Genomic DNA, 21,693 nt, shown 5'->3' on the forward strand with positions numbered 1-21,693 from the left:
TTTGTGTGTGTATTCCTTTGTGGTCCAAGGAAAACAAAGGAACGAGGATACCTTGCCGCGGGCTGATTTTTCTGACCGCCTCCCTACGACACTGATACTCAACGGACCGTGGTAAACATGGCTGCATTTGAGCTAAAGCACGTCTATGGGCAGGGTTGGACAGTTGCCGTTGTGTGAAATCGGTAGTGTGATATGCATACTTTGTTGGTCGACCGACATGAGTTGAGGCATTCCCTTGCTCCGTCATATTTCCAGGGCCCCCTTTTCTGTCTGCCTTTTTCAGGGTCCGGCGTGTCCGGTCAGGAAAAAAGAAAAATACCACATCAGTATTGCGTAGTTTGTTCGTTCAAACGGGGTTTCACGATGGTGAGATGACTTGCATAGACGCATGGATCGCGTCCTTGTTCCTTGATTTTTCTTTTTTTGTTCTTTGTCCAATTTTCTTATCCTTTCGCTCCCTCTCCGTCTTCTGCTTCTTCTATTTGTTCGTGTCTTTTTCTCCGAACTTCAACCGTCAAAGCTTAATGATTTTGTCTTTTCTTTTTTTTTTTTCCCCCAGATTTTTGGGCTGATGTCGTTCGACAGATGCGTTGAGATGGCCCCTTCATACGAGACGTTTTGACTGATCTTTTCTTTGGGACATGCCGGTTCAAGAGAGGGGGAAAACAGGTTTTCTGCCTTCATAGAAAAAGTACATGGATATCACGCCGTGGAAGAGCAAAAAAAAAAAACGAGTAGAAAAGTGACAAGATTTGGGATGAAATGAGTCCGCCCGCAGATCGGTCAAGTTTTTGGGGGCCTATGCGACATGCGTAGCAGATCTCTTGGACAGGTATTACCTTGATACGGTTGTATTGCAAGGATGAAGCTCCTAGTTTTACTATCTCGACCAGTCATCCTGCGAGCCTCGTCGTTATGATTCACGACACTACATATGCCGTTGCGCGGTGCGGACCAACCCCCGTGTGCAGAAAGAAGATCGTCGAGGCATGATGGAAATGAATGTCTCATATTGGAGATGCAGGCACGCATTCATTATTCATGCTGCTTCGTTCAACCCACATATTGGGAATATGCATACTACTTACTGGTCCAATACAACTTTCGTAGGTTACTATGGTATACTTGGAGAAAAAATGATGGGGGCGGACCCCTCGAGGCTTGAGCAAATACTACTCTGGTACTCAATAATACCACTTATGGGAATCCCCCCCATCTTCCTTGGACGGAAGGGATTGACGGGTTGAAGCGGACATGGTACATGACTCGGTCCGGGGTGTAAGAGAGAGAGGCGCCCGCCCTTTTTTGATGCGACTCACGAGGGCAACACCGAAGCTTGTTCAAGGGACATGCAGGTTTTGGTTTTTTTTATCTGGCGGCCATGTTTCCTATCCTTGGTTGAAGTGCCCCCCCCCCCCCCCCGACGGAATTTACCGTCCAGGGGTTTCCTTGTTTTTTTTCCTTGTTCCCATCATTCAAGAAGAAGCGCGGACGGGGGAAGAAGCAACAAGGGGCAAAATTGTTTCCACTTGGCAGTGGTGAGGTTCCAAAAAAAAAAAAAAAAACAGGGTCCTTTGCAATAAATGGTTCTTGGATTTGTGTATTGCTTAGCATTACGCTAGCGAACCGGGCAGTTTGCCCCAACGGAATCTGTAAATACTACATACGGTTTCCAAAACCCGGTTACTGCTCTTGAAGTCCTACAAGGTAATATACAATTTACGTCCGTGATTAGAAGGCCAAGGTACTTACGAGGTACAAGAAACTTGGCACATGAGGCTCAAAGAGCTCGGACTTGACTACCTATCCTGCTTCTATTCCGGTAGCAACAATCGCCACTGCTGTCGTCGAACGGCGGGGCTCGTCTGGTCATGATAAAAATAATATTGAGTTGCTTATGAACCTAAGCTAGATTAGCCTTCGAGTGGTAGCTGGCGTCTTATTGCTTGGCGCACCGCCCCCCGTTGTGCGGAGAGCAGCTCCGGTTCGGTCCGGATTGACGGGGAGTTTTCAGTAGCCCGGGGCCGCGGGGGATCAGCATCGTATGGGACAACTACCGTAGTCTCACCTTGTCGATAGACTTTCTCTCTCTCTCTCTCTCTCTCTCTCCTGCTCCTAGGTTGTCCAAGGTGGAAGGATTTTGCCCATCAAATTTAAGGGGCTAATTCCTTTGACCAAAACAACAGTACTTGCTCAGTTCACCATCTCGCTTATTAAGCTTATCGTTGACAACCTTGTTTTCTTGGAAACTCATTTCCCCTCTCGGATCTTTGCGCTCGAGATGTTTATCAGTGACTGACTTTGTGATTGAGGGGTAAGTCGTGCTACGATCAATTAGCAAACAGAGAGAGAGCTTGGTTGAACGGAATTCCCTTTGTGAATTAATTACAACAAAGCCAAGGTCTGTTTAACCAATGGCAGACCCGAACTAATGTTAAAAGCTCCTTGGTACACAACAATGCCGGCTATTGTAAAATATCCGACGTCCAAGCAAACCGGCAGAATAGAGACCGTAAATGTCCGGGTTTAGGCAGATCCCGCAATAGCCCCTCCGAGACTATATTCTCGGCAATCATCCCTCGGGATTAATATCAAGGTACGGCAGTCATGTATCTAGGACACATTGCATGAAGCAGGTCGGTAGAAAGTCTCACTGGGAGGGAGGTGTCAATAAATATTAGAAACGGTACTACTGGCAGCAAACAATATCATGGCAGTCAATCTAGGCCATTTATGCCGAGTCGTAGCTTATGTAGACTGACTGGATGGTCAGTTGCCTTGAAAATATTGACTAAGCACATCTCCAGCACGGGAGCACCACCATGGCACTGCTGAAGCAGCTCGTCACCCTGGGTGCTGCACTGGCCTCAACAGCACTCGCGACCAACAATGCAGACAAGGCAGCAGCAGCCGTGGAGGGTATACTCCAGCAGATCCCAGAATACCTCTCTAACATCACTGAGCGAGCCCTGTTCCACCCCAAGGGCTGGTATGATCCCAAGATCTGCACCGGAAACGACGACAAGTGGTGTCTGTTCTCGAGCCGGGATGTTGCGAGCGGTAGAGGCCTGGCCGTGATATCAACGCCCAGCAACTTCCAAAAAATCCGGCGTCTCGAGGCCATCATGAACAAAATGGAAACCAAGGCTGCTGGCCCGTTCAGAGACGACGAGGTCGAAACCGGACGCATCAGCGTCGTTGCCACGGAGCAGGTCAAGCGCGCAACCAAGCTGATGGAGCTACCGCCCGTCCTGATGATCCACAAGACGTTCCTCGAGGACGCAGACAAGCACACACAGGAACACATGATCTCTGCAGCGCTGTCCCTCCTGCCGGAAAAGACACGAGCGCTGGTGGAAGCCGCCGCGGGCAAGTCTCACCTCGCCGCCAAGTCGGACACCAGCAACACCAGCAACAGCAGCAGCAGCAGCAGCCGCAGCATGGTGGCGATCCTGCGCGCGCACCCGCTCGAGGCCAGCACGGGCGCCACGCACTGGGACGGGCCGGACCACGGCCGCCACCTGGCGCTGTACCCGGAGGTGCTGGCGCTGGCGCACGACTGCCGGCCCAACGCGGCGTTCTATATCGACCACACCGACCTCACCCTGCACCTGACCGCGGCGCGCAAGATGCACCCGGGAGAGGAGCTGTCCATCTCGTACATCAACCCGCGGCTGGGGCGGGCAGAGCGCGAAGCGGCGGCGCGGAGGATGTGGGGTCGGCCGTGCAGGTGCGCGGCCTGCACGGGGAAGGGAGGGGATCTGAAGGCGCTGGCTGGGGCGGATGCGAGGGCGACAGAGCTGGCGGGGATCGAGGCGGAGCTCAAGGATGCCGACAGCGCGGCTGTCACGGAGGAGATGCTGCGGAGGTATGTGCGGTTGATGGAGGAGGATGGCTTGCAGAGTAGGATGGCCGATGCATACGAGCAGGTGGCTTACAACTACGGGTATCTGGGGGTCGAGGACAAGGCAAGAAGGTTTGGGAACTTGGCCATTCAGGCCGCAACCATCGAGCAGGGGAGAGAGTCCAACGATGTTACTGCCTTGAGGGTGTTTGTTAATGGTGTCACGGAGCATTATAGTTGGCGGTGGAAGATCAAGAGGCGTGGGGGCTAAGAGGGATCCTGCCGTGGGTGTATGGGTCCGTGGATATGTTTCGGCTACAAATGTGTGTTTGCCAGCTAAAGTAACCAAGATTACCTCGATAAAAGGGAGCAATGCAGGATGAGCAAGACAAAGCTTCCATTGATGTTCAAGTTTTTGCCACAGCAAGGCACTCAACTAGTGAACATCTAGGTTTTCACAAACACGTAATCTTTCGTTTCAGACATAGGTACACATGCAAGCCCGACTAACATAGTTAGGAGTTCGACTCGTCGGGTAAAACACCTATTGCAGGCAGAACTGTAAGCAAAAAACCATGAAATGTTGACATCCAAGAGTTAGTTTGATATGGTTTATTTGTTTATGAAGCAGAGACCAATGGAGTTGAAACTTTACGCAAATATGATCCGATGATGCTTGGGTAGGCGGCACTTTAATTAATTAATGGCGGGGTGCTATGTGAAGGACATTTGGAATTTGCCCCGTTACTGCCGGAAGTGACGGATCAGTAAAAATACGCCTTTTGAAGAGAACGCCTGATTCCATGAAGGCAATGGCGAGTGCAATCGTAACAGGTTTAGAAGTCGGCGAGCATGTGTTGGCCGGTTTCAATGCTTGCATGACGAGGATCAATTCTAACCAAAGTCGCTGTGTTCAGACTGGGGAATACCGAGTGTACTACTTCTACATAGTATGTTTGCATGTATTGAAACGCAAGACATGATAAAATTGCAAAGCCAAAATGTTGAAATGAACACGAAGTCAATACTAATGCAAGATCTAATGCAGCCACATTCAGGGGTTATGCCACTTGATACTGGTGACCGTTGAAGATTTGGATGACAAGTTGTGTTGAAGAGACGCTGTATTGGAGATTAAGCTCGATCAAACTCTAGCTTTTGACCAAGAAAGTATAAGCAAGAGCGAGCACATAAGGCTTTATGCAACAAAAAGGGTTTCTAGTCTAGTCCGAAAGCTTATAGCCGCCGACTTTGTTGCCGATGATCTTTCAGTCTAGGCATTTCGAACTATATAAAGGTGGGCGATTTTCCTACCTGGAGCATCCAAAGATATCTTGTCTAGAGACAAATCCTTTCTCATCAATATAGAGAAGAATCACTTATGCAATGTTTCCAACATCATTACCCTTCGAAGAACTAGCTTCGCGTGCCGGCGACAACATGAAGTCAGGCACTCGGCAGGTGGACAGCAGTGCTGAATTTCGTGGGAAAACAAGTACGTTTTTCTCTGGTAATCAAGGCTTCTAGGCTTGTTCTAACATGGGAGGAGCAGGCGACGGGCGAACTACATGGTGGAAGATGGTCCGGTTAAGACGGAAATGGACGACCAAACAGGTATAGAAAAAAAAAAAGCAATTCGTGTTACATAGACGTCCTGATATGGGCTGGCTATACTGGACGATCAATGTGACGGGGAGAAAATCTCCAAGACATTGCTAGAAGGGGAAGCAGGGATACCAGTATGATGAGATTGGCCGATGTATCGTCTTGAGTGTTCGTTGCGTTGGCTATACCGGTTTTGCGGAACCTACCTACCTAGGCAAGAAAAGCATTGGCTCCGAGTTTCTTGAAACATGACTTGAAAGGGTAGAGAAAGGCGAGTGCTTTGAGAAAAATATGGGTTAGCTCCATTTATGGGTTAGCTCCATTGTTTGGGATGGAAATACGGGGCCTGTTCTCTGGAGTCTGTGGGCCCCACTTAGACAAGGGGGAAACAAAAATTTGGATCACTCAACTGTCTAGACGAATTACATGGGAAAATCGAGTCCACGAATTTCAATTGCCTGCCCGTACACAACAACCCTTGCAAGGCTAGTTGAAATTGGCTATTCTGAGGAAGCAGCATCGAGATTTTATATATAAGCTTATTGCTTTTCTTTAATATAAATGTAACATACGTACTAATGGGGAAGAAAGGGTCGTTTGTGCAAACAAAAAGGTGTAGAACCATAATAACACTACTTTCACTCTACATGCTTGCGAAATTGTTTGAACAACACAAAGATTTTCGCATATAATATCTTGAGCTACTGTTATCAATAACGGTTTACGCCAAACCATATAAAAAGCGCAAGTGACGAAATGCACAGTCATGAAGTTTGTGATGTCGATTTATCCTGTGCAATTTGCATACCTTAAGAGGCCCACTATAAACAGCCCCCAACTAGTAAATTCTTCACATGACCTGTGTCCCAAATGCCATGCAGTGCTTCTGAACTAAAAGATTTATTCTTGACGTAGAAAAGACCAAGGCAACTTTTAGAAAACATGTTCGTGATTTAATTAAAGTTATAAAGAGAAAAAGAACCCAAGGAAAAGTCACATTATATACACATCATTCTGTTGTCAACGTTTCATGGCCTGTCCCCGATAATATGATTCCATGCCCTGCCGAGTGCAAAGTCGTTAAACTCGGAATGCTTGTAGCCGCCCTTGACCTCGACTGAAACGTGCGTCTTTTTGGACTCTTCCCAAGCCTTCTTGATCTTTTCCTCTTCCTCTGGTGTCTTTTTGTCATCTTTGTCGCCTCCATCGTGAATATCGCTGTTGCCTCCGGACTTGAGACCGTCTTTGTACTGCCACTGGGCCACAAGCACCTGCTGCTGGGCGTAGGCCCTCAGCTCGTTCGCGCGGGCCATCTGGGCAATGATGATGTCGACGGGCTCCTCCAGGTTCCAGGAGGACCGGACCAGCAGGCGCGCGGCGCCCGACAATGAGATGAGGTATCCCGTCGTGCAGACGACCTGGTTTGCACGGTAGACGATGCGCTGCCCGTTGAGGACCCAGTTGAGCGGGGGGTACTTCCAGTTGTTGTGCGGCGCGTCCGGGTCGTCATATACGACGTATTTGCCGTCGTCGTTGCGGCCGTCGGCGCAGTGCCCGATGGACAGCATGTCCCACGTGCCCGTGGTCGCCAGCCATGGGTCGCTGGGGTCTTCATCGAAGTCGGCTCTCGGGTTTTCCTTCCTCAGGAGCTCGCGGAAGGCACCGTTGAGCCGGCCCATGATGGGTCGAATGTTGACGTCGAAGCCGGCGTCGGACTCGAGGACCAGAACGGCCGGGATCTGCTGCTCCAGCATGTGCTGCCATACGTTGGCGTGGGCGCGCCAGCAGCCCTTCTCCGTGTCCTTGAGGCGCGTGGGATTCTCGGTAGGCGGAAGACCGTTGCCGCGGAGCTGGGAGACGTCGACTGCCGGGAAGTTGGTGACCTTAATCCCGGAGAGGTGCGACTGTATCGCCATGGCGTCGAAGCGGTCATGGCGGTGCGGGAGGTTTATAAATGCGATCTTCTCGGCGCCTAGCGTCCTGTTGGAAGCGGCGTCGAAGATGCCCGAGTTGGTCGTTGTCACCGAAACTACCGACGAGGCTGGAGGGTGTTGCGGGCTCGGGAGAGGCTCTTGTGACTTCATCCGCGAGGCCTTATCTTTTATGGCGGCGATCATGGAATCCCTGTGTGGACTCGGGATCGTCATGTATGTTATTGTGAGGGAAGCCAAAGAGATGGCTGCTAGGACAAGACATATGAACTTCCTGTTCCCCAGGAGGGACAGGACTGGCACCTTTTCGACCATCATTGGCGATTTCGGGTCTGAGCGACCGCCCAGGGATACTGAATCAGTGACCAAAACAGGTGTACAAGTCGAATTATATCACTTAGGTTGGTGCGGTGTCGTCCAGAAACTTAGCAGACGACCGTTGCGAGCAGCCACATTAGATGATGTCGTCGAAAGCTCTGTGACGTGCTTGAAAAAAAAAGCCCAAAGCGTACAGATGCGTAAAATAAAAAGAAGGTAGAACTATGGCACGGGTGACATGACTTCGCTAGGGAAAAGGGGGGGCTAACCCATTTTAACGAGACGTTCATCATTTTCCCCGTCGTGCATATCTCACGTAAGCTTCATCACATAATTTAATCTCTCGGCGCTATTTCAGAGCTCGCCTGGACCTTACTGCGCAGAAACCCAGAGTTTTTTTCACAATCTTAAACTGAATTGGAACTTTATCGCCCAACTATAAATCCCAGTCCAGTTCTCTTGCCACGGGACGGGGAATCCCGGTAGCAATTCTTGAACAAACACAGTCCTCGACACCCGCGAGGTACCCCTTCCTAATCGACTCGTCTGGTATTTGTTTTTTTTTTTTTTTTTCCCCCACAGGCATTTTTGGCATATTTGGCATACCGCGCATTCCCAGTCAGCCACTGGTCTGCTCAGCCCGCTCCGTCGGTGCAGCAGTCTCGGATGCGATTGGGGCCTTTTCTGTGTAGCCAATCGGTTATTATCCAGAAAAACAATTGTACTTTTGTCAATACCACGTAAAATGCATGTACCCGGGAAATTCATGTTAGGAAGCACCCCTTATGCTACATGTCAGCTGGCGTTGGACTTTTGGGAGAGGCAACAACTTTTATAGCAGACGGCCCCCTTCCCCTTTCTCCTAGGTCTGCCATTGGCGAGCTGCGAGGCTAAGCGTAATTTGAAGGCCGCCTGGCTGCGGCAAAGAAATGCCGCGTACAACCAATTAATAGGGAAAAAGCGCTTGGAATGTCAGCAAACGAATCTTGGCATGTGTGTGGCGGCGGATCTGTTCCCCCCCCCCCCCCCCCTTTTCCGTTCGTGTATACCACTTGAGTGAAAAAAGTTCGTTTTAGGGCTTGGCGTCTTGTCATTGACTAGCCCCCTGGCACTAAAATCTTACCAGACGCTGGGAGAGGCATTTACCGTTCAGCCCTAGTTTCATGCTAGAACGTGGGACAAAAGCTCATCTTTTGATGGGTGTCTTGTCAAGCTTCAACTGTTTGAAGAAGGTGTGGCAACGTGGGGGGATGCGATGATCAATTCAAACAGACAAGAGGAGCGCCATGGCGCCTCGAGGTCAAGAGAGGGGGAAAAAAATAGAAAAAGAAATAGAGGACGAAACAGTTAAATATAATCGGGGACACTGGGAAGATCCGGCATAGGTTTCCGATTGAAAATATCTGACATGTGGAGGAGCTTGTACCAATGCTAATATCGTGGCAAATTTTTTGGGATGACATGGGTCCACTTTTCCCAACCAATAGGATAGGATAAAATGTATCAACTTTATCTTTTCATCCAAATCCTTCCTCTTTGTTTCTGCCTGGGCTGGACACACCCCACCTGCAAAAATTTTGCGGCAAGGGTGTACTCCGTAGATTGCCTAGCGAGCTAGCAAGACAGCAGTTGGGGGACAAAAAAAAGACTGCAAACGACTATCGCAAAAGATTGCTGCAAGAATGTAGAGAATAAACTACAGAAAGGTACCTTGCTTTAGGTTTATTACCATAGAGACGATGGTGTTTGTCATATTGTGGATACCTGTTCTGTGTGAGAAGCTATATATTTTTGAAAAAAGCTAAGTTGGGAGTTTGTTTTCGTAACGTTTGGTGACTGACTTACGCCCACCCAATTTAGCGGTCTTTTATTTTCTTTGTTTTTGTGCTCCACTTGACAGGTTGGCACAAAACGCAACGTGCATCGTGGGGAAAATCATACGGATTCATGATTGTCAGGGAAGAAGAACCACTACGCGTTTGGTATTTTTAATATCGATACTGATTGCCGGTTAGCGAGAGCCCATTAATGGTGTGAATGTTTGCGTGCGTGCGTGCCTTGGTGCCACAGGATACTGTTACACATACAAAGTTGGCTGTGAACCCTCTGTGATTTTGCTAGGCAGCATGCCGAGGCGAATTTTGGGGCAAGTGAGGCTGTTGATATACGTGATTTGCACCCAAATGGCCGTGGTTGTGGTGTTGCGTGGCTGGCTGGGCAAGCTGGGTCACTACGGTAGGCGCCGAATATGCCTACCACAGAATTTTGGGTAGTGTGGGGTGTACTACTAGTAATCCGATCAAAACAAGGTAGCTAAGGTAGGTACCTCTTTATACATAAATAACTTCGTACAAGCTTCGCATAATTGTAGCTCAGATCCAACAGTTTGGCACAACCAGAAAACTGGGGAGGCCCCCTACCTGTATGCGAGCCACAACGGCGATGGGATAGCTCAAAAAGCCACAAAAACGAGTGTGCGCAAGCCACAAAAGCCACAACGCGTTCACCATAACATTATTCATCTATTGCACCCAAACAACAAGACTTTTGGACACCAACAATATTTAACATTAGGTATAGAAAATTTGAGCCTCCGCGGCAAAAAAATGTTTTTTTTTTTTTTTTTTTTTTTTTTTTTTTTTTTTTTTTTTTTTTCAACCTACTCATGTGCACGGAATCATAGTCATAATTAAAGCGCAATGGTTGTTGTCGATTGCGCGCAAATCGCTCTTGTGGCTATCGCTTTTGTGGTAGCTTGCACCAGTACTGTAAAGGGACTCGGGTTGGAGAGTTGATGCGGTTGATTTGATTGGTTAGGAATAATGGGATCGCATCATTCCAAGTACCTTGCTCGTCATTTTAGGTGAGCGATGATAACATGGAGGTTGAAGTAAACACTTGGTTGGGCCTTCGTTTTGATACCATGCTTTTTTCTTCTTTTTTGCGTGTTGCCTTGTCGTATTCAATGCTTGATTGGTTGGTCATGAATTTCTAATACGGATTGGAACAGCAAGGTTGGTTTGCTTCAATGCGATCGATGGGGTTCGGAATCTAGAACGTGACTAAAACTAAAAACTAAAAACTAAAAATGGGCTGTGACAGAATTGGACGAGGGTACCAAGTTGTGAAGCTTTTACCAGTACTTTTACCAGTACCACCTACTGCTATCAGTGGTGTCCGGCGCCACAGACGAAACACGCCTTGACCTGAAACTTGACAGCGCTAGCAACAAGCCTACGTGGTAAGGTCAAGGTGGGTTTCTGCCGAGCTCTCTGTCACAACTGGAAAATACCAAGTAACTGGTACGGCACTGCTTGCGTACGATTAGCAGTTTTATCTCAAACGAGGGCAATCTTGCATGTAGCTGTTGGTCGCATCGGTGGTTACCTACCACGTGCATCGGGCTTGCAAGCGATTCGTGCTTATTTCAAGGGAAAAGTTTCAAGTTAAAAGCAAACAAAAAGTTTGTAGGTAAGCTTCAAGTGCCGACATCTATAATATGGGGTCGAATCTTATCATCTCGAACACCCTGTAATAAACACTTGGAAGCTCCGGATGGTGGGTTGGAACTTGGGCCCGAGCCAAAACCGTTTTGGCGGTAAAGGAAAAAAAAAAAAGGGTAACATGACGGCTCCTGGCGGCTTTTTTTTCGACTCGCTTATCTCCACTATGGAGCATCAAGCTTTCGGATAACAAATCCCATACTACGTTAGGGGGTTATTTCTCGACATTTCAAGCCCTAGCGGTAGCAGATACTACCTTGCCAGCCAAGTATTTGCTTGGCAAGGTCGGTTGGAAATGCCAATCTTGCCCGAATCTTGACAGAAAAGGACATCAGAGTGCGAACTCGAAACCGTTTCCTTTCAAGTGCCAAGATTTGCTATCAGTGCTCAGTGTTGCAATTCGCAGTGCTACTCTACGTACAGTACCTATAGTAGTAAGGTGCTCGAACAAAATAATCGCTCAGACTATGAAAGACTTGCCTAAGTAAGTAAGGCATGTAGGTAGGTACCTGCCAACCTTTTGAACATATTATCATGTATTGTCCTTTTTCGTTCAACACCATAATGATCACGTACCACTTTATATGCCATTTAAAACACCTTCCTCCTCGCGTCTAGCTTGAATTCTTATCATGACCCTGTGAAAAGTCTAGATTCTAGATCTCGTTGTCACCATGCAAGATTCGGTCTTTGGAGAAAGAAAAAAAAGCAAGTGGATAGAATCTAGAACCACGGTCCTGAAATACTCCGTAGTAGGGCTTGGGCTTACCGGGGATCAATTAACCCTCACAAACCTCCCCGAATTGTCAACAGTTACACTGCAGGTCCACACACTGCATATTATATGAGGGGAAGGTTACAATCAAAGACTATAAGGGTAAGCCGCTGACATGCTTAGCGAGCTTACTTTTTCGTTACTTGCCTCATGCAACGTGCAGTAGTAGCTTGCTGATGAGTCTGTTTGTGGTAGATCAATTTTGTTTTGACTTAGCTCGAGCGTGCGAGGAAGAGCATTGTGAGTTGTGGTGGTTGGGAAGAGAAAGTGAGACAAGTGCCTGTACCTAGCCGGGCCCTGATGCTACAGCTGGTCTCCAAACCCTGAAATGGTTACATTAATGCCGCCTGAATGGATAAGTCCCGAGGAGCCACCGGGGTAAGCGGTACGACGTTATTGGCCAGGGAGGCAAACATGTTCGGAACGTGGGCGGCTTTGTGTGTAGGGCAAGAGCAAGACAATTGGAAGAGAGAACGGCCGATAAGCCAGGGTATTGGGATTGTTCTGCAGTCTGGGATACACGAAGTTATATAAAAGATGTAGCCTTCCTCTTGGGGATGTACCATTAAGGCTCCTCTTAGAGCATTCCCCTCATCAAGTATTAATTTGGGACCCTATTAGCCCTGGAGGTTACCCCAGGATTATTGCACATCTCCGCGGAAACAACTCCTCAGCCCTATACCGAGACATACATCTGTTTGGAAACTCTCCTATTTTAATTCCAACTGCATAAGCTGCATAAATAATGTCGGACGAGAAGAAGGTGGCTGCCGTTGCCAGCCTTCCAGGTGACATATCTGGCAGTGATTCAATCGATATCGGGACGACTCAAGCAGACGAGGCCCAAGGATATGACCAAAAGGCCACAAAAGCGCTTCTGCGCAAGCTGGACTGGAATATTATCCCATTCATGTCACTCATCTACTTGTAAGTGCTGGTCCTCTATGCCACCTCATCACTCTGTCTTTGCCCTAGTTGGTTGATGGAAAGCGATCGATCCATGGAAAGCCATTTAGTCCAACTCACTAACAATGGACACCACATCAGGCTTTGCTTTCTTGATCGCACAAACATCGGCAATGCTCGTCTTGACAATATGGAACAGGATCTCGGCCTGAAGGGCATTCAATACAATGACTGCCTCGCCATCCTCTTCCCCTTTTACATCGCGGCCGAGATACCCAGCAACATGATGATGAAGCGCTTTCCGGCCTCGCGCTGGCTGACCTTTATCATGTTCTTTTGGTCAGTTTCCATGATCTGCCAGGGCTTCGTCAAAAACTACTCGGGCATGCTCGCCACGCGCGTCTTCCTGGGTCTGTTTGAGGGTGGCCTGTACCCGGGCGTCAACTACTACATCACGCAGTGGTACTGCCGCCGCGAGTGCGGCTTCCGCATGGCGCTCTTCTTCTCCGCCGCCACCATGGCCGGCGCCTTTGGCGGCATCCTGGCGCGTGGAATCGCCGAGATGCGCGGCGTCGGTGGCCTGGCGGCCTGGTCGTGGATCTTCATCCTCGAGGGCTTGCTGAGCGTGCTCGTGTCGTTTGCCGCACCCTTTGCCATCCACGACTCGCCGGCCAAGGCCAAGTTCCTGACGCCGGCGGAGAAGACCGAGGTTGAACGGCGACTACAGGCCGACTCGGGCCACCTCTCGAACGAATTCGACGTCAAGTACGTGTGGCAGGCGCTGGGCGACTGGAAGATCTACATCCACATGCTCATCTGCATGGCCGGCTTCTGCCCCATCTACTCGTTCTCGCTGTTCCTGCCCACCATCGTCAAGAGCATGGGGTACACGGCCAATGACGCGCAGCTCATGACGGTGCCGCCGTACATCGTCGCCTGCTGCTTCACCATCGCCGCGAGCTATTTCGCCGACAAGTGGCAGCGGCGTGGCGTCTTCCTAATGGGTTTCCAGCTCGTCGGTATCGCGGGCTTTGGGTTGCTGTGCGGCACTGACAACTCCAAGGCGCAGTACGTCGGGACGGTGCTGGCTGCTGTTGGTAAGTCCAAAGTCACGATTTGTTTTTCTGCTTTTTTTTTTTTTTTTTAGGGGTTCCCTGTAAATCTTTGTCTGTGGAGCTACCGTCTTGGGATGTCAGACCTAACAAGTTTTCAATTGTCCCCTTCTTAGGAATCTACCCCCAGATCCCCCTCGGCCTCGCCTGGAACAGTGGAAACATTGGCGGGAGTCTGAAGCGAGGAACCGGTATCGCCATGCAGGTCATGGGCGGCAACTGCGGTGGTATCATCGCTTCATATGTGTACCTCTCGCGGGATGGGCCTCGGTACATTACAGGACACTCGATTCTGATCGGGTTCATCAGGTATGTTGTATAGTTTTCTCGATCCCTACCATGTTTTTTTTTTTTGTTGGTATGCAGCTTGCTAATTGCTGATTCTTTGCCCGTCTGCAGCATGGCCTTCTTCCTCACTCTTTTCATGTCGACATGGTGTAAGAAGGAGAACGCCCGGCGAGAGGCCATCTCCCCCGAGCTTGGGGCGCACGAATTGACCGAGGAGCAGAAGGAAATGGAACGGGAGAAGGCCGATAATGTGCCGTGGTTCAGGTACACCACTTGAATTAGGTGTTTGTTTGCTTGCTCTGGGACGTGTGAAACAAGAATTCCCACCGTGGTCGGTGGTTTTTATAGATTAGTCCACCTATAGAAGGTTCGAACCATAGATGAATAAATCCGTCCCAAATATAACCTAATTTTTTCAGAGCTGCCAAGCAGCCACGGAAAATCTTTACCACTTAAAATTCCAAATTATCGAAGCTCCGCTCGTGGGGCCTGACACATTTATCAATTTCGGGAAAGAGGGTGGGTGGGCTGTAACAATGCAGTGGGCGAGAGAACCCTATTTGAGTGGATGCAGACCAACAAGAACAAAAACACTCGCATATGTTGTGTCCTACTTTGACGCTGAGCATACATTTTTTCTTTTTCTTTTATTCCGTCAAGCCAGCCGCCATTTCCCTTACCCATCTTGGCTGACAGCGCCACCCTAGACGGGATTCTGGCCAAGACTCAACCCAGATTAACAGCCTTCGGGGTTTGCCGCCCGAGAAAGCAATGGAATGGACGTGCTTGACAAGAAACTCGCACCATCCCACATGCTTGCCAAGAAAGGCAGGGGTCGCAACTCGGCAAGCTCGTCGGCAACTTGAGTGGAGATTGGAACTCTAATGCCTTGGCAGCCAGTCACCTTGTCTTATCAGATCGATCAGATAAAATCCACATCGTGGACCTAGGTGCCAATTCAGAATAAAATCGCGCAGTGTCCAGGAGTAATCAGGTGTCCGGGGAGAGTCTAAAGCCGAGATGTCTGTCCCGCGGGGCTTCGGTAACTAAGCCAAGAGACCAAGCATGAAAAAAGTGAGGGTTTTGGTAGAGGAGGGTTGAGGTTTCTGTAAAATGAATATCCACGCTCATAAATACAAAAAGGGACGTTCTGCTGCTCTTGGCTTTTCTTACCCACCTTTGCTTCCGTTAATCCCAAAAACAATCGCCCGTGACTGCTAAAAAAATCTGTACACATCCCAATTTGGTGACCTTTTTTTCACTTGCAAAACCCCCTCCCTCACACAGCTAGAAGATGGGATCCCTTGGGGACACACCCGCTGAGGCGCCTACAAAACAGCCACCCACAACGCTCAATGGCATCGCTGCCGAGATCACTAGGCTATCGGCTGAATTGACAAAGTTTCTCGAGGACAACAAACTTGATGTCCCGACCTTTGAGGCTGACAGCCCAACACGTTACGATGGACTCACTGCTGAGTCCTTTATGACTCGCCAGCACCTAATCGACAGGATTAACGACATGTGGCTGTTGGCTCAAGGTCCAAGTGAGAGCATATTCAACTACGTCCACAATGTGAGTAACCCCTTTTTTCATCTCTATTCATCCCCCCCAATTATCACAGCCATCAATTAAGAGCTGGCTTACTTACCCACCCACCCTTGACACAAGGCCATGCCCGACGCCGCATGCCTCAACGTCCTCAACTACTTCAACTTCTGGTCCGCCGTGCCGCTGGACGGCAGCGCCTCGTACCAAGAAATCGCCCAAAAAGTCCGCCTGCCACTCGACGTGACCCGCCGCGTCGTCCAGCACGGCCTGACCATCCGGCTCTTCACCAGCGACGCGTCCACGGGCCCGGGCCGCGTGCGCCACACGGCACGATCCGCGGCCCTCGTGCGCGCGCCGGGCCTGAGGGCTCTCGTGTCGACGGTGCTGGACGAGGCCGGCCCGCCCATGATGGTAATGCACGAGTCGCTGGACCGGTACAGCAGGGGAAAGGAGAAGCTCAGCCCCGAGATGGAGCACACGGCTTTTGCGCACCTGCATGCCGGAAAGGGTGGGGATGGTCAGGCGAGGCGATATGTCAACTCGTGGGATATGCTCGAGAACGACGGCGAAGGGGATGAAAAGGGCTGGCGGCAGAGGAACTTTGTCGAGTTTATGCGGTACCTCAAGGAGATCTTTCACTTTGATGACGTGCTCTCGCACGCATACGATTGGGAGAAGCTCGGGGATGCTACTGTTGTTGATGTAAGTCGAGTCGTGCACTTTTGCTCCTTTTCCTTTTATACCCTACATCGTTTGACTTGGAACAAGACTGATAAACTACGAAACCAAAACACAGGTCGGCGGCTCAGCAGGCCACGACGCCGTGGTACTCGCCCGCAAATTCCCCTCGCTGCGCATCCACGTGCAGGACTTACCCAAGGTTGCACCCGTGTTCGCATCCTCGGTACCGGCCGACCTCTCCTCGCGCGTCACCTTCACCCCTCACGACTTTTTCAACCCGCAGCCCGTGTCCGGCGCCGACGTGTACATCCTCAAGATGATCCTGCACGACTGGCCGGACCACGAGTGCGCGCGGATCCTGCGTGCCCTGATCCCGGCCCTCAAGCCCGGAGCCAAGGTGATCCTGGTGGAGTACGTGGGCGGCGCCAACGAGGACGAGGCTGCAGCTTCGCTCCCTGACCCGGCGGTGCCGAGGAGCCTGACGCAGATGGGCACGGCGACGGACCTGAGGCTCATGGCGCTCTTCAACGCAAAGGAGAGGCCGCTCGGGGCGTGGAAGGGCGTGTTTGAGGCGGCGGATCAGAGGTTCAAGGTCAAGGACTGCGAGCCCAAGCCTGGCGAGTTCTTTGCGGTGATTGAGGCCGAGTGGACCGGCTGAGGAGGGGGTTTCTGTGTTGCTTTTGTGCTTTTAAACAGCAGTTGTTAGGGTCTATCACTGCCTTGGATGTAGCATCTATGTTCACGTGGATGTGGATGATATTATATGGTTCCGTCACGAGTTGTAAAGCCTGCAACACACAAAGGGAGCGTGTCTGCGGAAGTAAAAGTAAAAAGAATCTTGTCTATAAAAAAATATCGAAAACCGAAACAGTAGAAAATGCCACATAACCCCGGATCCCTTTGCTTCCTCCATGAATGTCATGAACAACATATTTTGCTTACTTTAACATCTTCATAGCGCGTCGCTGAGCAAACCCAAGATTCTTTTGCCCTTTTGTGGCCTTACCGGGAGTTATCTTAGAGTTTGAACCCTTTGCAGCGTTCCCTTTGCCGCCATTCACGGCAGCGTCTCGATCATTCTTCTTCTGCACGCTCTTACTTGGACCGTTCTTTTTCTGCGTATCCTTTCTTGTGTCAGTCTTCTTTTGCACAGTCTTGTTTGTGACAGTCGTCTTCTTTGCACTCTTGTTTGCGTCAGTCTTCTTTTGCGCGCTATTTTTTTTGGGCGGCTGTTCTTCTGCACATTGTTTTGCTTGCCGTTCACAGTTTTGCCGCCTTTTGTAACTGCCTTGGGTGCTTTAGATGGTCGAGTGCAGGACTTGGCTTTGATAGACCGCTTTGAATTGCCTGATGAAGGAGAGTTTGAAGTTGTCGAGCATGAGGTGTCCGTAGCGGGTGCATTCTGAGCAGATGCATCCTTGATAGGAGGAGCACGGTCTTTGATGGGCTGGAGCTGAGAGAATTTCCACTGGCTCCATGTGCTGCCATCTGGCTCCCCGTCGAGGATTACATTCCTGAATCCGGTCGCTTGAAGAAATTCAGCACACCCGAACTGCTCCTCCGAACATTTTTCGCCTCCACATGGAGGCACAACTTTCCCCTTGAACCACGCAACAAAAGTAGTTTTACTCTCGTCGGGCCATTTAAAAGTCGAAGAATCAGGATCGCGGTTGAGACGGTCGTACTCTCGCAAGGCGCCATACTCGCCACAACTGCCGCCGTAGAGGTGTTTCTTCTCACCGAATTTCTCCTCCATCCTCCTTTCGGGGGAGTCGACTGTAGCTCGGTCGTCAATTTTGCCGGAGTATAACTGTTTCACGCCTGATCCTCTAACGGAGCTGCTGAAGTAAACCTCGCCTGGCGCATTGTCCCTCTCAACCAGCATCGCTGCCATTGTTGACGGGTAATCTTGTTTGGCCTGTCTTTTGCTTCTGGCTTTGTTATGCATCTCAGTAGATGCCTGACTGGCAGCAAATATGAGCTCTCCTTTTGCCAAGGTTGGAGGAGTTTCCAGTTGAATAGCACCGGCAAAGTGCATCCAGTTTTTGGCATCATCCTTATCAACCCCATTGATGGTCAGAGCTGGGGGTGCTGTGGTTTGTCTAAATACCAAAGGAGGCGCCCTCTATGAGGCTAACAGTGGTGCAAAGCAGAAGGAAGTTCTGAAGCAAATGCATGACTGACAGTTGATGTGGATGAAAGAAGCCTGTAGCTATGCGGCTAGGTGTTGCAAGTGTGTATGTATATGTGCTTAATGGAGTTATAATCGATGAGAGAAGTGAAGATGTGTGATTCTGTGTGTAAACTCTGTTTGAAACAAAATTATATGATGATTTGGTAAGGCAATGTTGTTATTGATGCATGGTGTTGAGTAAATCTAGATGAAGCAAAAGCAGCATCAAAATCTTTATAACATATTCGAAATACAAAAGACTCCATCACAGAACCCCGTATATGCTCCTGCAAATTTACATGCTAATGTCTGCTTACTACTTCAATGAAGGTAGTGATGTTGCAGAATTACGTCCGCAGTTCAAACCCAGACAGGAGTGTATGTCGGAGCTAGTCAGCTTAAGGGTTGGCCCGTCAAAAATAAAACAATGAAAATAACAGAGTGATATAGGAAAAAGCCCTCAATCGACTTTTCTTCATAGAACAAGAATGTAAATGTTATTCGAGGCCTTACTACTTGCCGCTCGGCTAGCTCCGCCCTGCGGCTTAAATATACACTTCCAGCGTAAGCAGTTTAACCCTCCCCCAAAACCACCCCACGATACACTATAGCAGGCGATGCGCGATGCTGCCACGCCACAGCATAACCTATAGCCATACCAACAAACGATCGGAAATTTTCGTCCTGGCTTGGAGATATGAGCATGAATCAGATGTTGAGTCAGTTTTTTTTGGGTGTGGGGACAGAGGCTGCTTCCACTCAGCCCCCTGGGCTTTCAATATTCGCACGACCAACAACCATTGCACATGCATGCATACCCAGTAAGCCAAGGGATAGCGGGTCCAAAATAGCAACAACGGTGGCTCCGAAAATGGCCGATGGGGGGCCAGAACAGCAACGAGAAGTTACTGTTGGACGTGTGCTAACACAAGTGTCTCCAATGCAGCCGGTTGCTGTTGTACCCAAGCCAATGCGTATCCTATAGTCAGTAGCCGCGACAGTATAATCTTGGCATCCAGGCTCTTGCTTGGAGGACAAAAATAACTTGAAGTCAACAAAAGTATAATGGGTAAAGAGTCCTGAGCAAACCAGGCCTGGTGAAATATGGCAGTCAAAATTTATTGTAGTAACGCGATGTATCGGCACTGTTAAGAACTTTAAGTCGCAAATTTGTGTTCTATAATTCTGCTGCTAAATAATTGTCCCATTCATCATATGGATAAAGTTTGTCTAGTTCCACCAGTGGGTTTTTGTCTGTCGCTCCCCGGATGTAATGTTCCACCGCAGTGAACCCGTCAATCTCTTCGGTGAAAAGTGACTGTGCAACGAAATACAGCTCTCTCGGCGATCCGCTAATTTCTGACCAGTTTACGCTTCTGATCCTGACTGGCGTCTCATCCAGGACCCAACCCCGAAGCCTGAGTTCGTTTTCACGCATACGGGGTGTTTGCTCTCGAAGGACTTCCAGGATCTTTGCCCAACCCCCTGATTCAAAAACTTCCCATGGATGCCCCAAGACTCCTATACGAACATCTCTCAAGCGAAATTGGTATATAGCTTCAGATTTGAGTATCAGCTGGATCAGCTCCTCCCCATCACCAAGTGCGTTGTTGCTCAAATGAAGAACTTCCAGGTTGGGCAGGGGATGATCGCCAAACATGTGTTCGCAAAAGTCGTCGTCCTGCCAATTTTCATTGTTCAGCAACCTGAAGTCGAGCGATGTCGAATCAAGATGAAGGTGTCTCAGACTTTTGGAAAGCATCAGCTTCACAACATGGGCGAGAAGGGTCGATTGCACCTCGCTCTCGGGCTGGTGCCCCCAGCCAAGGTTTCTCGTGTGTTGCACAGATGTCCTGACACCTCCGGAGCAACAGCCCCTGATTGAGTAGTCCCCCAGAGTGACCTCCAGGACTTGCAGGGTCTGGCATGCCTCCCTCAGCTCCTCGCGTCCCGAGAGCTTCAGCGGCCGCAGGTAAACAGAGCCCGAGTCCCAAGCTGGCAGGGCCTCGGGGATCTGAAGGTTGAGTATCCGAAGACATGTCAGTGCGACCCCGGCCTGGTGGACGGCGACGGGGAGGTTGATGACGAGGTCGATGGGCGGGTGGCAGGATTCCAACGCCGTTACGGGGGCGTGGATGTCCTTGAACTGCCAGCAGTTGCACCAGCTCATGGGCGCAGCCAAAGCCGCGAGGCTGGAGTCGTCGACAACCCCGGCCCCCACGGTCGCGACCATGAGCGGACCCAGGTGCGAGGGCACGCGGTATCGGTCGTCGTCGATGACCAGGCGGGTTGCGGCGGGCATTCTGGCAATGGCCCGCGCGAGTCGTCGCAAGGCGGTGCCCGATCGATGGATATCCCACTGTGCCAGGTATCGCCGTTTGTATTCGGCGTGTATCGAGTGGAGGATTCGCAGGCTCTCGGCGCCAACTTCGCTGGATGGATCCTTTGATAGGCGCTCCCAGTCGTCGACGACAGCGTCGACGAGAGCCGATGGTGCATTGTTGTTGGATTCGGAGTATTTTCGCCAGGCCCAAGAAAGATACGTTGCCAGGTTGGTTGGGTCCTTTGTGATCACTGCATCGAAAAACCCAATGCGGGCGTGTACCACTTTGACAAGGCTGGAGAAAGTGGCATGATGGGAAATCTCGTCCAAAACGTCAAGAGATTTGGAATCAAGCACGGAACAAGAAGCAACAGGGAGAAGCAGAGGTGTGGCTATGGTGGAAAACTTGATGCAAACTAACCGGAGGCTTTTGATGCTGGCCGTGTTTTGCGTCAGGTTTTCGAAATAGTTCAAGCCATCCAGCTCGAAAAAGCCATCGAACTTGACAAAGCCAGAAATACTAGATAAAACCTCTGTAGGAAAATCGAGAATATGAATGGCGCTTGTGTTGGGTGCCATTGTGCTTTGTGTTTGATAATGAAGGTGAAGGTGGAGGTGGGTGGGTTCTTGCGCAGTCCAAATAAAATTCTGGGGTCGTTGGCTGATCCACACGCTAGCCCCA

The 21,693-nt window shown here is 49.9% G+C and overlaps 6 protein-coding genes across 6 annotated transcripts; 3 read left to right on the forward strand and 3 right to left on the reverse strand.

Annotated features, from left to right (window-relative positions):
• Positions 1-2,781: 2,781 nt before the first annotated feature.
• Positions 2,782-4,115, forward strand: PgNI_05292 (uncharacterized protein; the record flags this gene model as incomplete). Its single annotated transcript, XM_031125325.1, has 1 exon — positions 2,782-4,115. The coding sequence occupies exon 1, from the start codon at positions 2,823-2,825 to the stop codon at positions 4,113-4,115; it is 1,293 nt and encodes a 430-aa protein (XP_030983013.1). The 5' UTR covers positions 2,782-2,822.
• A 2,362-nt stretch (positions 4,116-6,477) lies between these two features.
• Positions 6,478-7,695, reverse strand: PgNI_05293 (uncharacterized protein; the record flags this gene model as incomplete). The annotated part of the gene is made up of 1 exon (XM_031125326.1): positions 6,478-7,695. The coding sequence occupies one exon, from the start codon at positions 7,693-7,695 to the stop codon at positions 6,478-6,480; it is 1,218 nt and encodes a 405-aa protein (XP_030983012.1).
• A 4,874-nt stretch (positions 7,696-12,569) lies between these two features.
• On the forward strand, positions 12,570-14,724 carry PgNI_05294 (uncharacterized protein). The gene is made up of 4 exons (XM_031125327.1): positions 12,570-12,903; positions 13,024-13,979; positions 14,111-14,303; positions 14,394-14,724. The coding sequence occupies exons 1-4, from the start codon at positions 12,722-12,724 to the stop codon at positions 14,557-14,559; spliced, it is 1,497 nt and encodes a 498-aa protein (XP_030982507.1). The 5' UTR covers positions 12,570-12,721; the 3' UTR covers positions 14,560-14,724.
• Positions 14,725-15,496: 772 nt separating this feature from the next.
• On the forward strand, positions 15,497-17,378 carry PgNI_05295 (uncharacterized protein). Its single transcript, XM_031125328.1, has 3 exons — positions 15,497-15,858; positions 15,955-16,536; positions 16,631-17,378. Exons 1-3 carry the CDS (start codon positions 15,577-15,579, stop codon positions 17,171-17,173), a joined length of 1,407 nt encoding a protein of 468 aa, XP_030982506.1. The 5' UTR covers positions 15,497-15,576; the 3' UTR covers positions 17,174-17,378.
• Positions 17,379-17,459: 81 nt separating this feature from the next.
• PgNI_05296 (uncharacterized protein) lies at positions 17,460-18,692 on the reverse strand (the record flags this gene model as incomplete). Its single annotated transcript, XM_031125329.1, has 3 exons — positions 17,460-17,690; positions 17,780-18,571; positions 18,654-18,692. Coding segments are annotated over 3 exons (1,062 nt in total), but the record flags the coding sequence as incomplete, so codon positions are not given.
• Positions 18,693-19,831: 1,139 nt separating this feature from the next.
• On the reverse strand, positions 19,832-21,590 carry PgNI_05297 (uncharacterized protein; the record flags this gene model as incomplete). The annotated part of the gene is made up of 1 exon (XM_031125330.1): positions 19,832-21,590. One exon carries the CDS (start codon positions 21,588-21,590, stop codon positions 19,866-19,868), a length of 1,725 nt encoding a protein of 574 aa, XP_030983009.1. The 3' UTR covers positions 19,832-19,865.
• Positions 21,591-21,693: the final 103 nt, after the last annotated feature.

Source organism: Pyricularia grisea, chromosome I (assembly GCF_004355905.1).
Source record: "Pyricularia grisea strain NI907 chromosome I, whole genome shotgun sequence".
NCBI lineage: Eukaryota > Fungi > Ascomycota > Sordariomycetes > Magnaporthales > Pyriculariaceae > Pyricularia > Pyricularia grisea.

Coding starts and splice junctions, on each gene's coding strand:
- PgNI_05295 (XM_031125328.1), top strand. CDS start 15,577: ATGGGATCCCTTGGGGACACACCCGCTGAGGCGCCTACAAAACAGCCA. Junction 15,859..15,954: donor TATTCAACTACGTCCACAAT/GTGAGTAACCCC, acceptor CCTTGACACAAG/GCCATGCCCGACGCCGCATG. Junction 16,537..16,630: donor GGGATGCTACTGTTGTTGAT/GTAAGTCGAGTC, acceptor ACCAAAACACAG/GTCGGCGGCTCAGCAGGCCA.
- PgNI_05294 (XM_031125327.1), top strand. CDS start 12,722: ATGTCGGACGAGAAGAAGGTGGCTGCCGTTGCCAGCCTTCCAGGTGAC. Junction 12,904..13,023: donor TTCATGTCACTCATCTACTT/GTAAGTGCTGGT, acceptor ACACCACATCAG/GCTTTGCTTTCTTGATCGCA. Junction 13,980..14,110: donor GACGGTGCTGGCTGCTGTTG/GTAAGTCCAAAG, acceptor TCCCCTTCTTAG/GAATCTACCCCCAGATCCCC.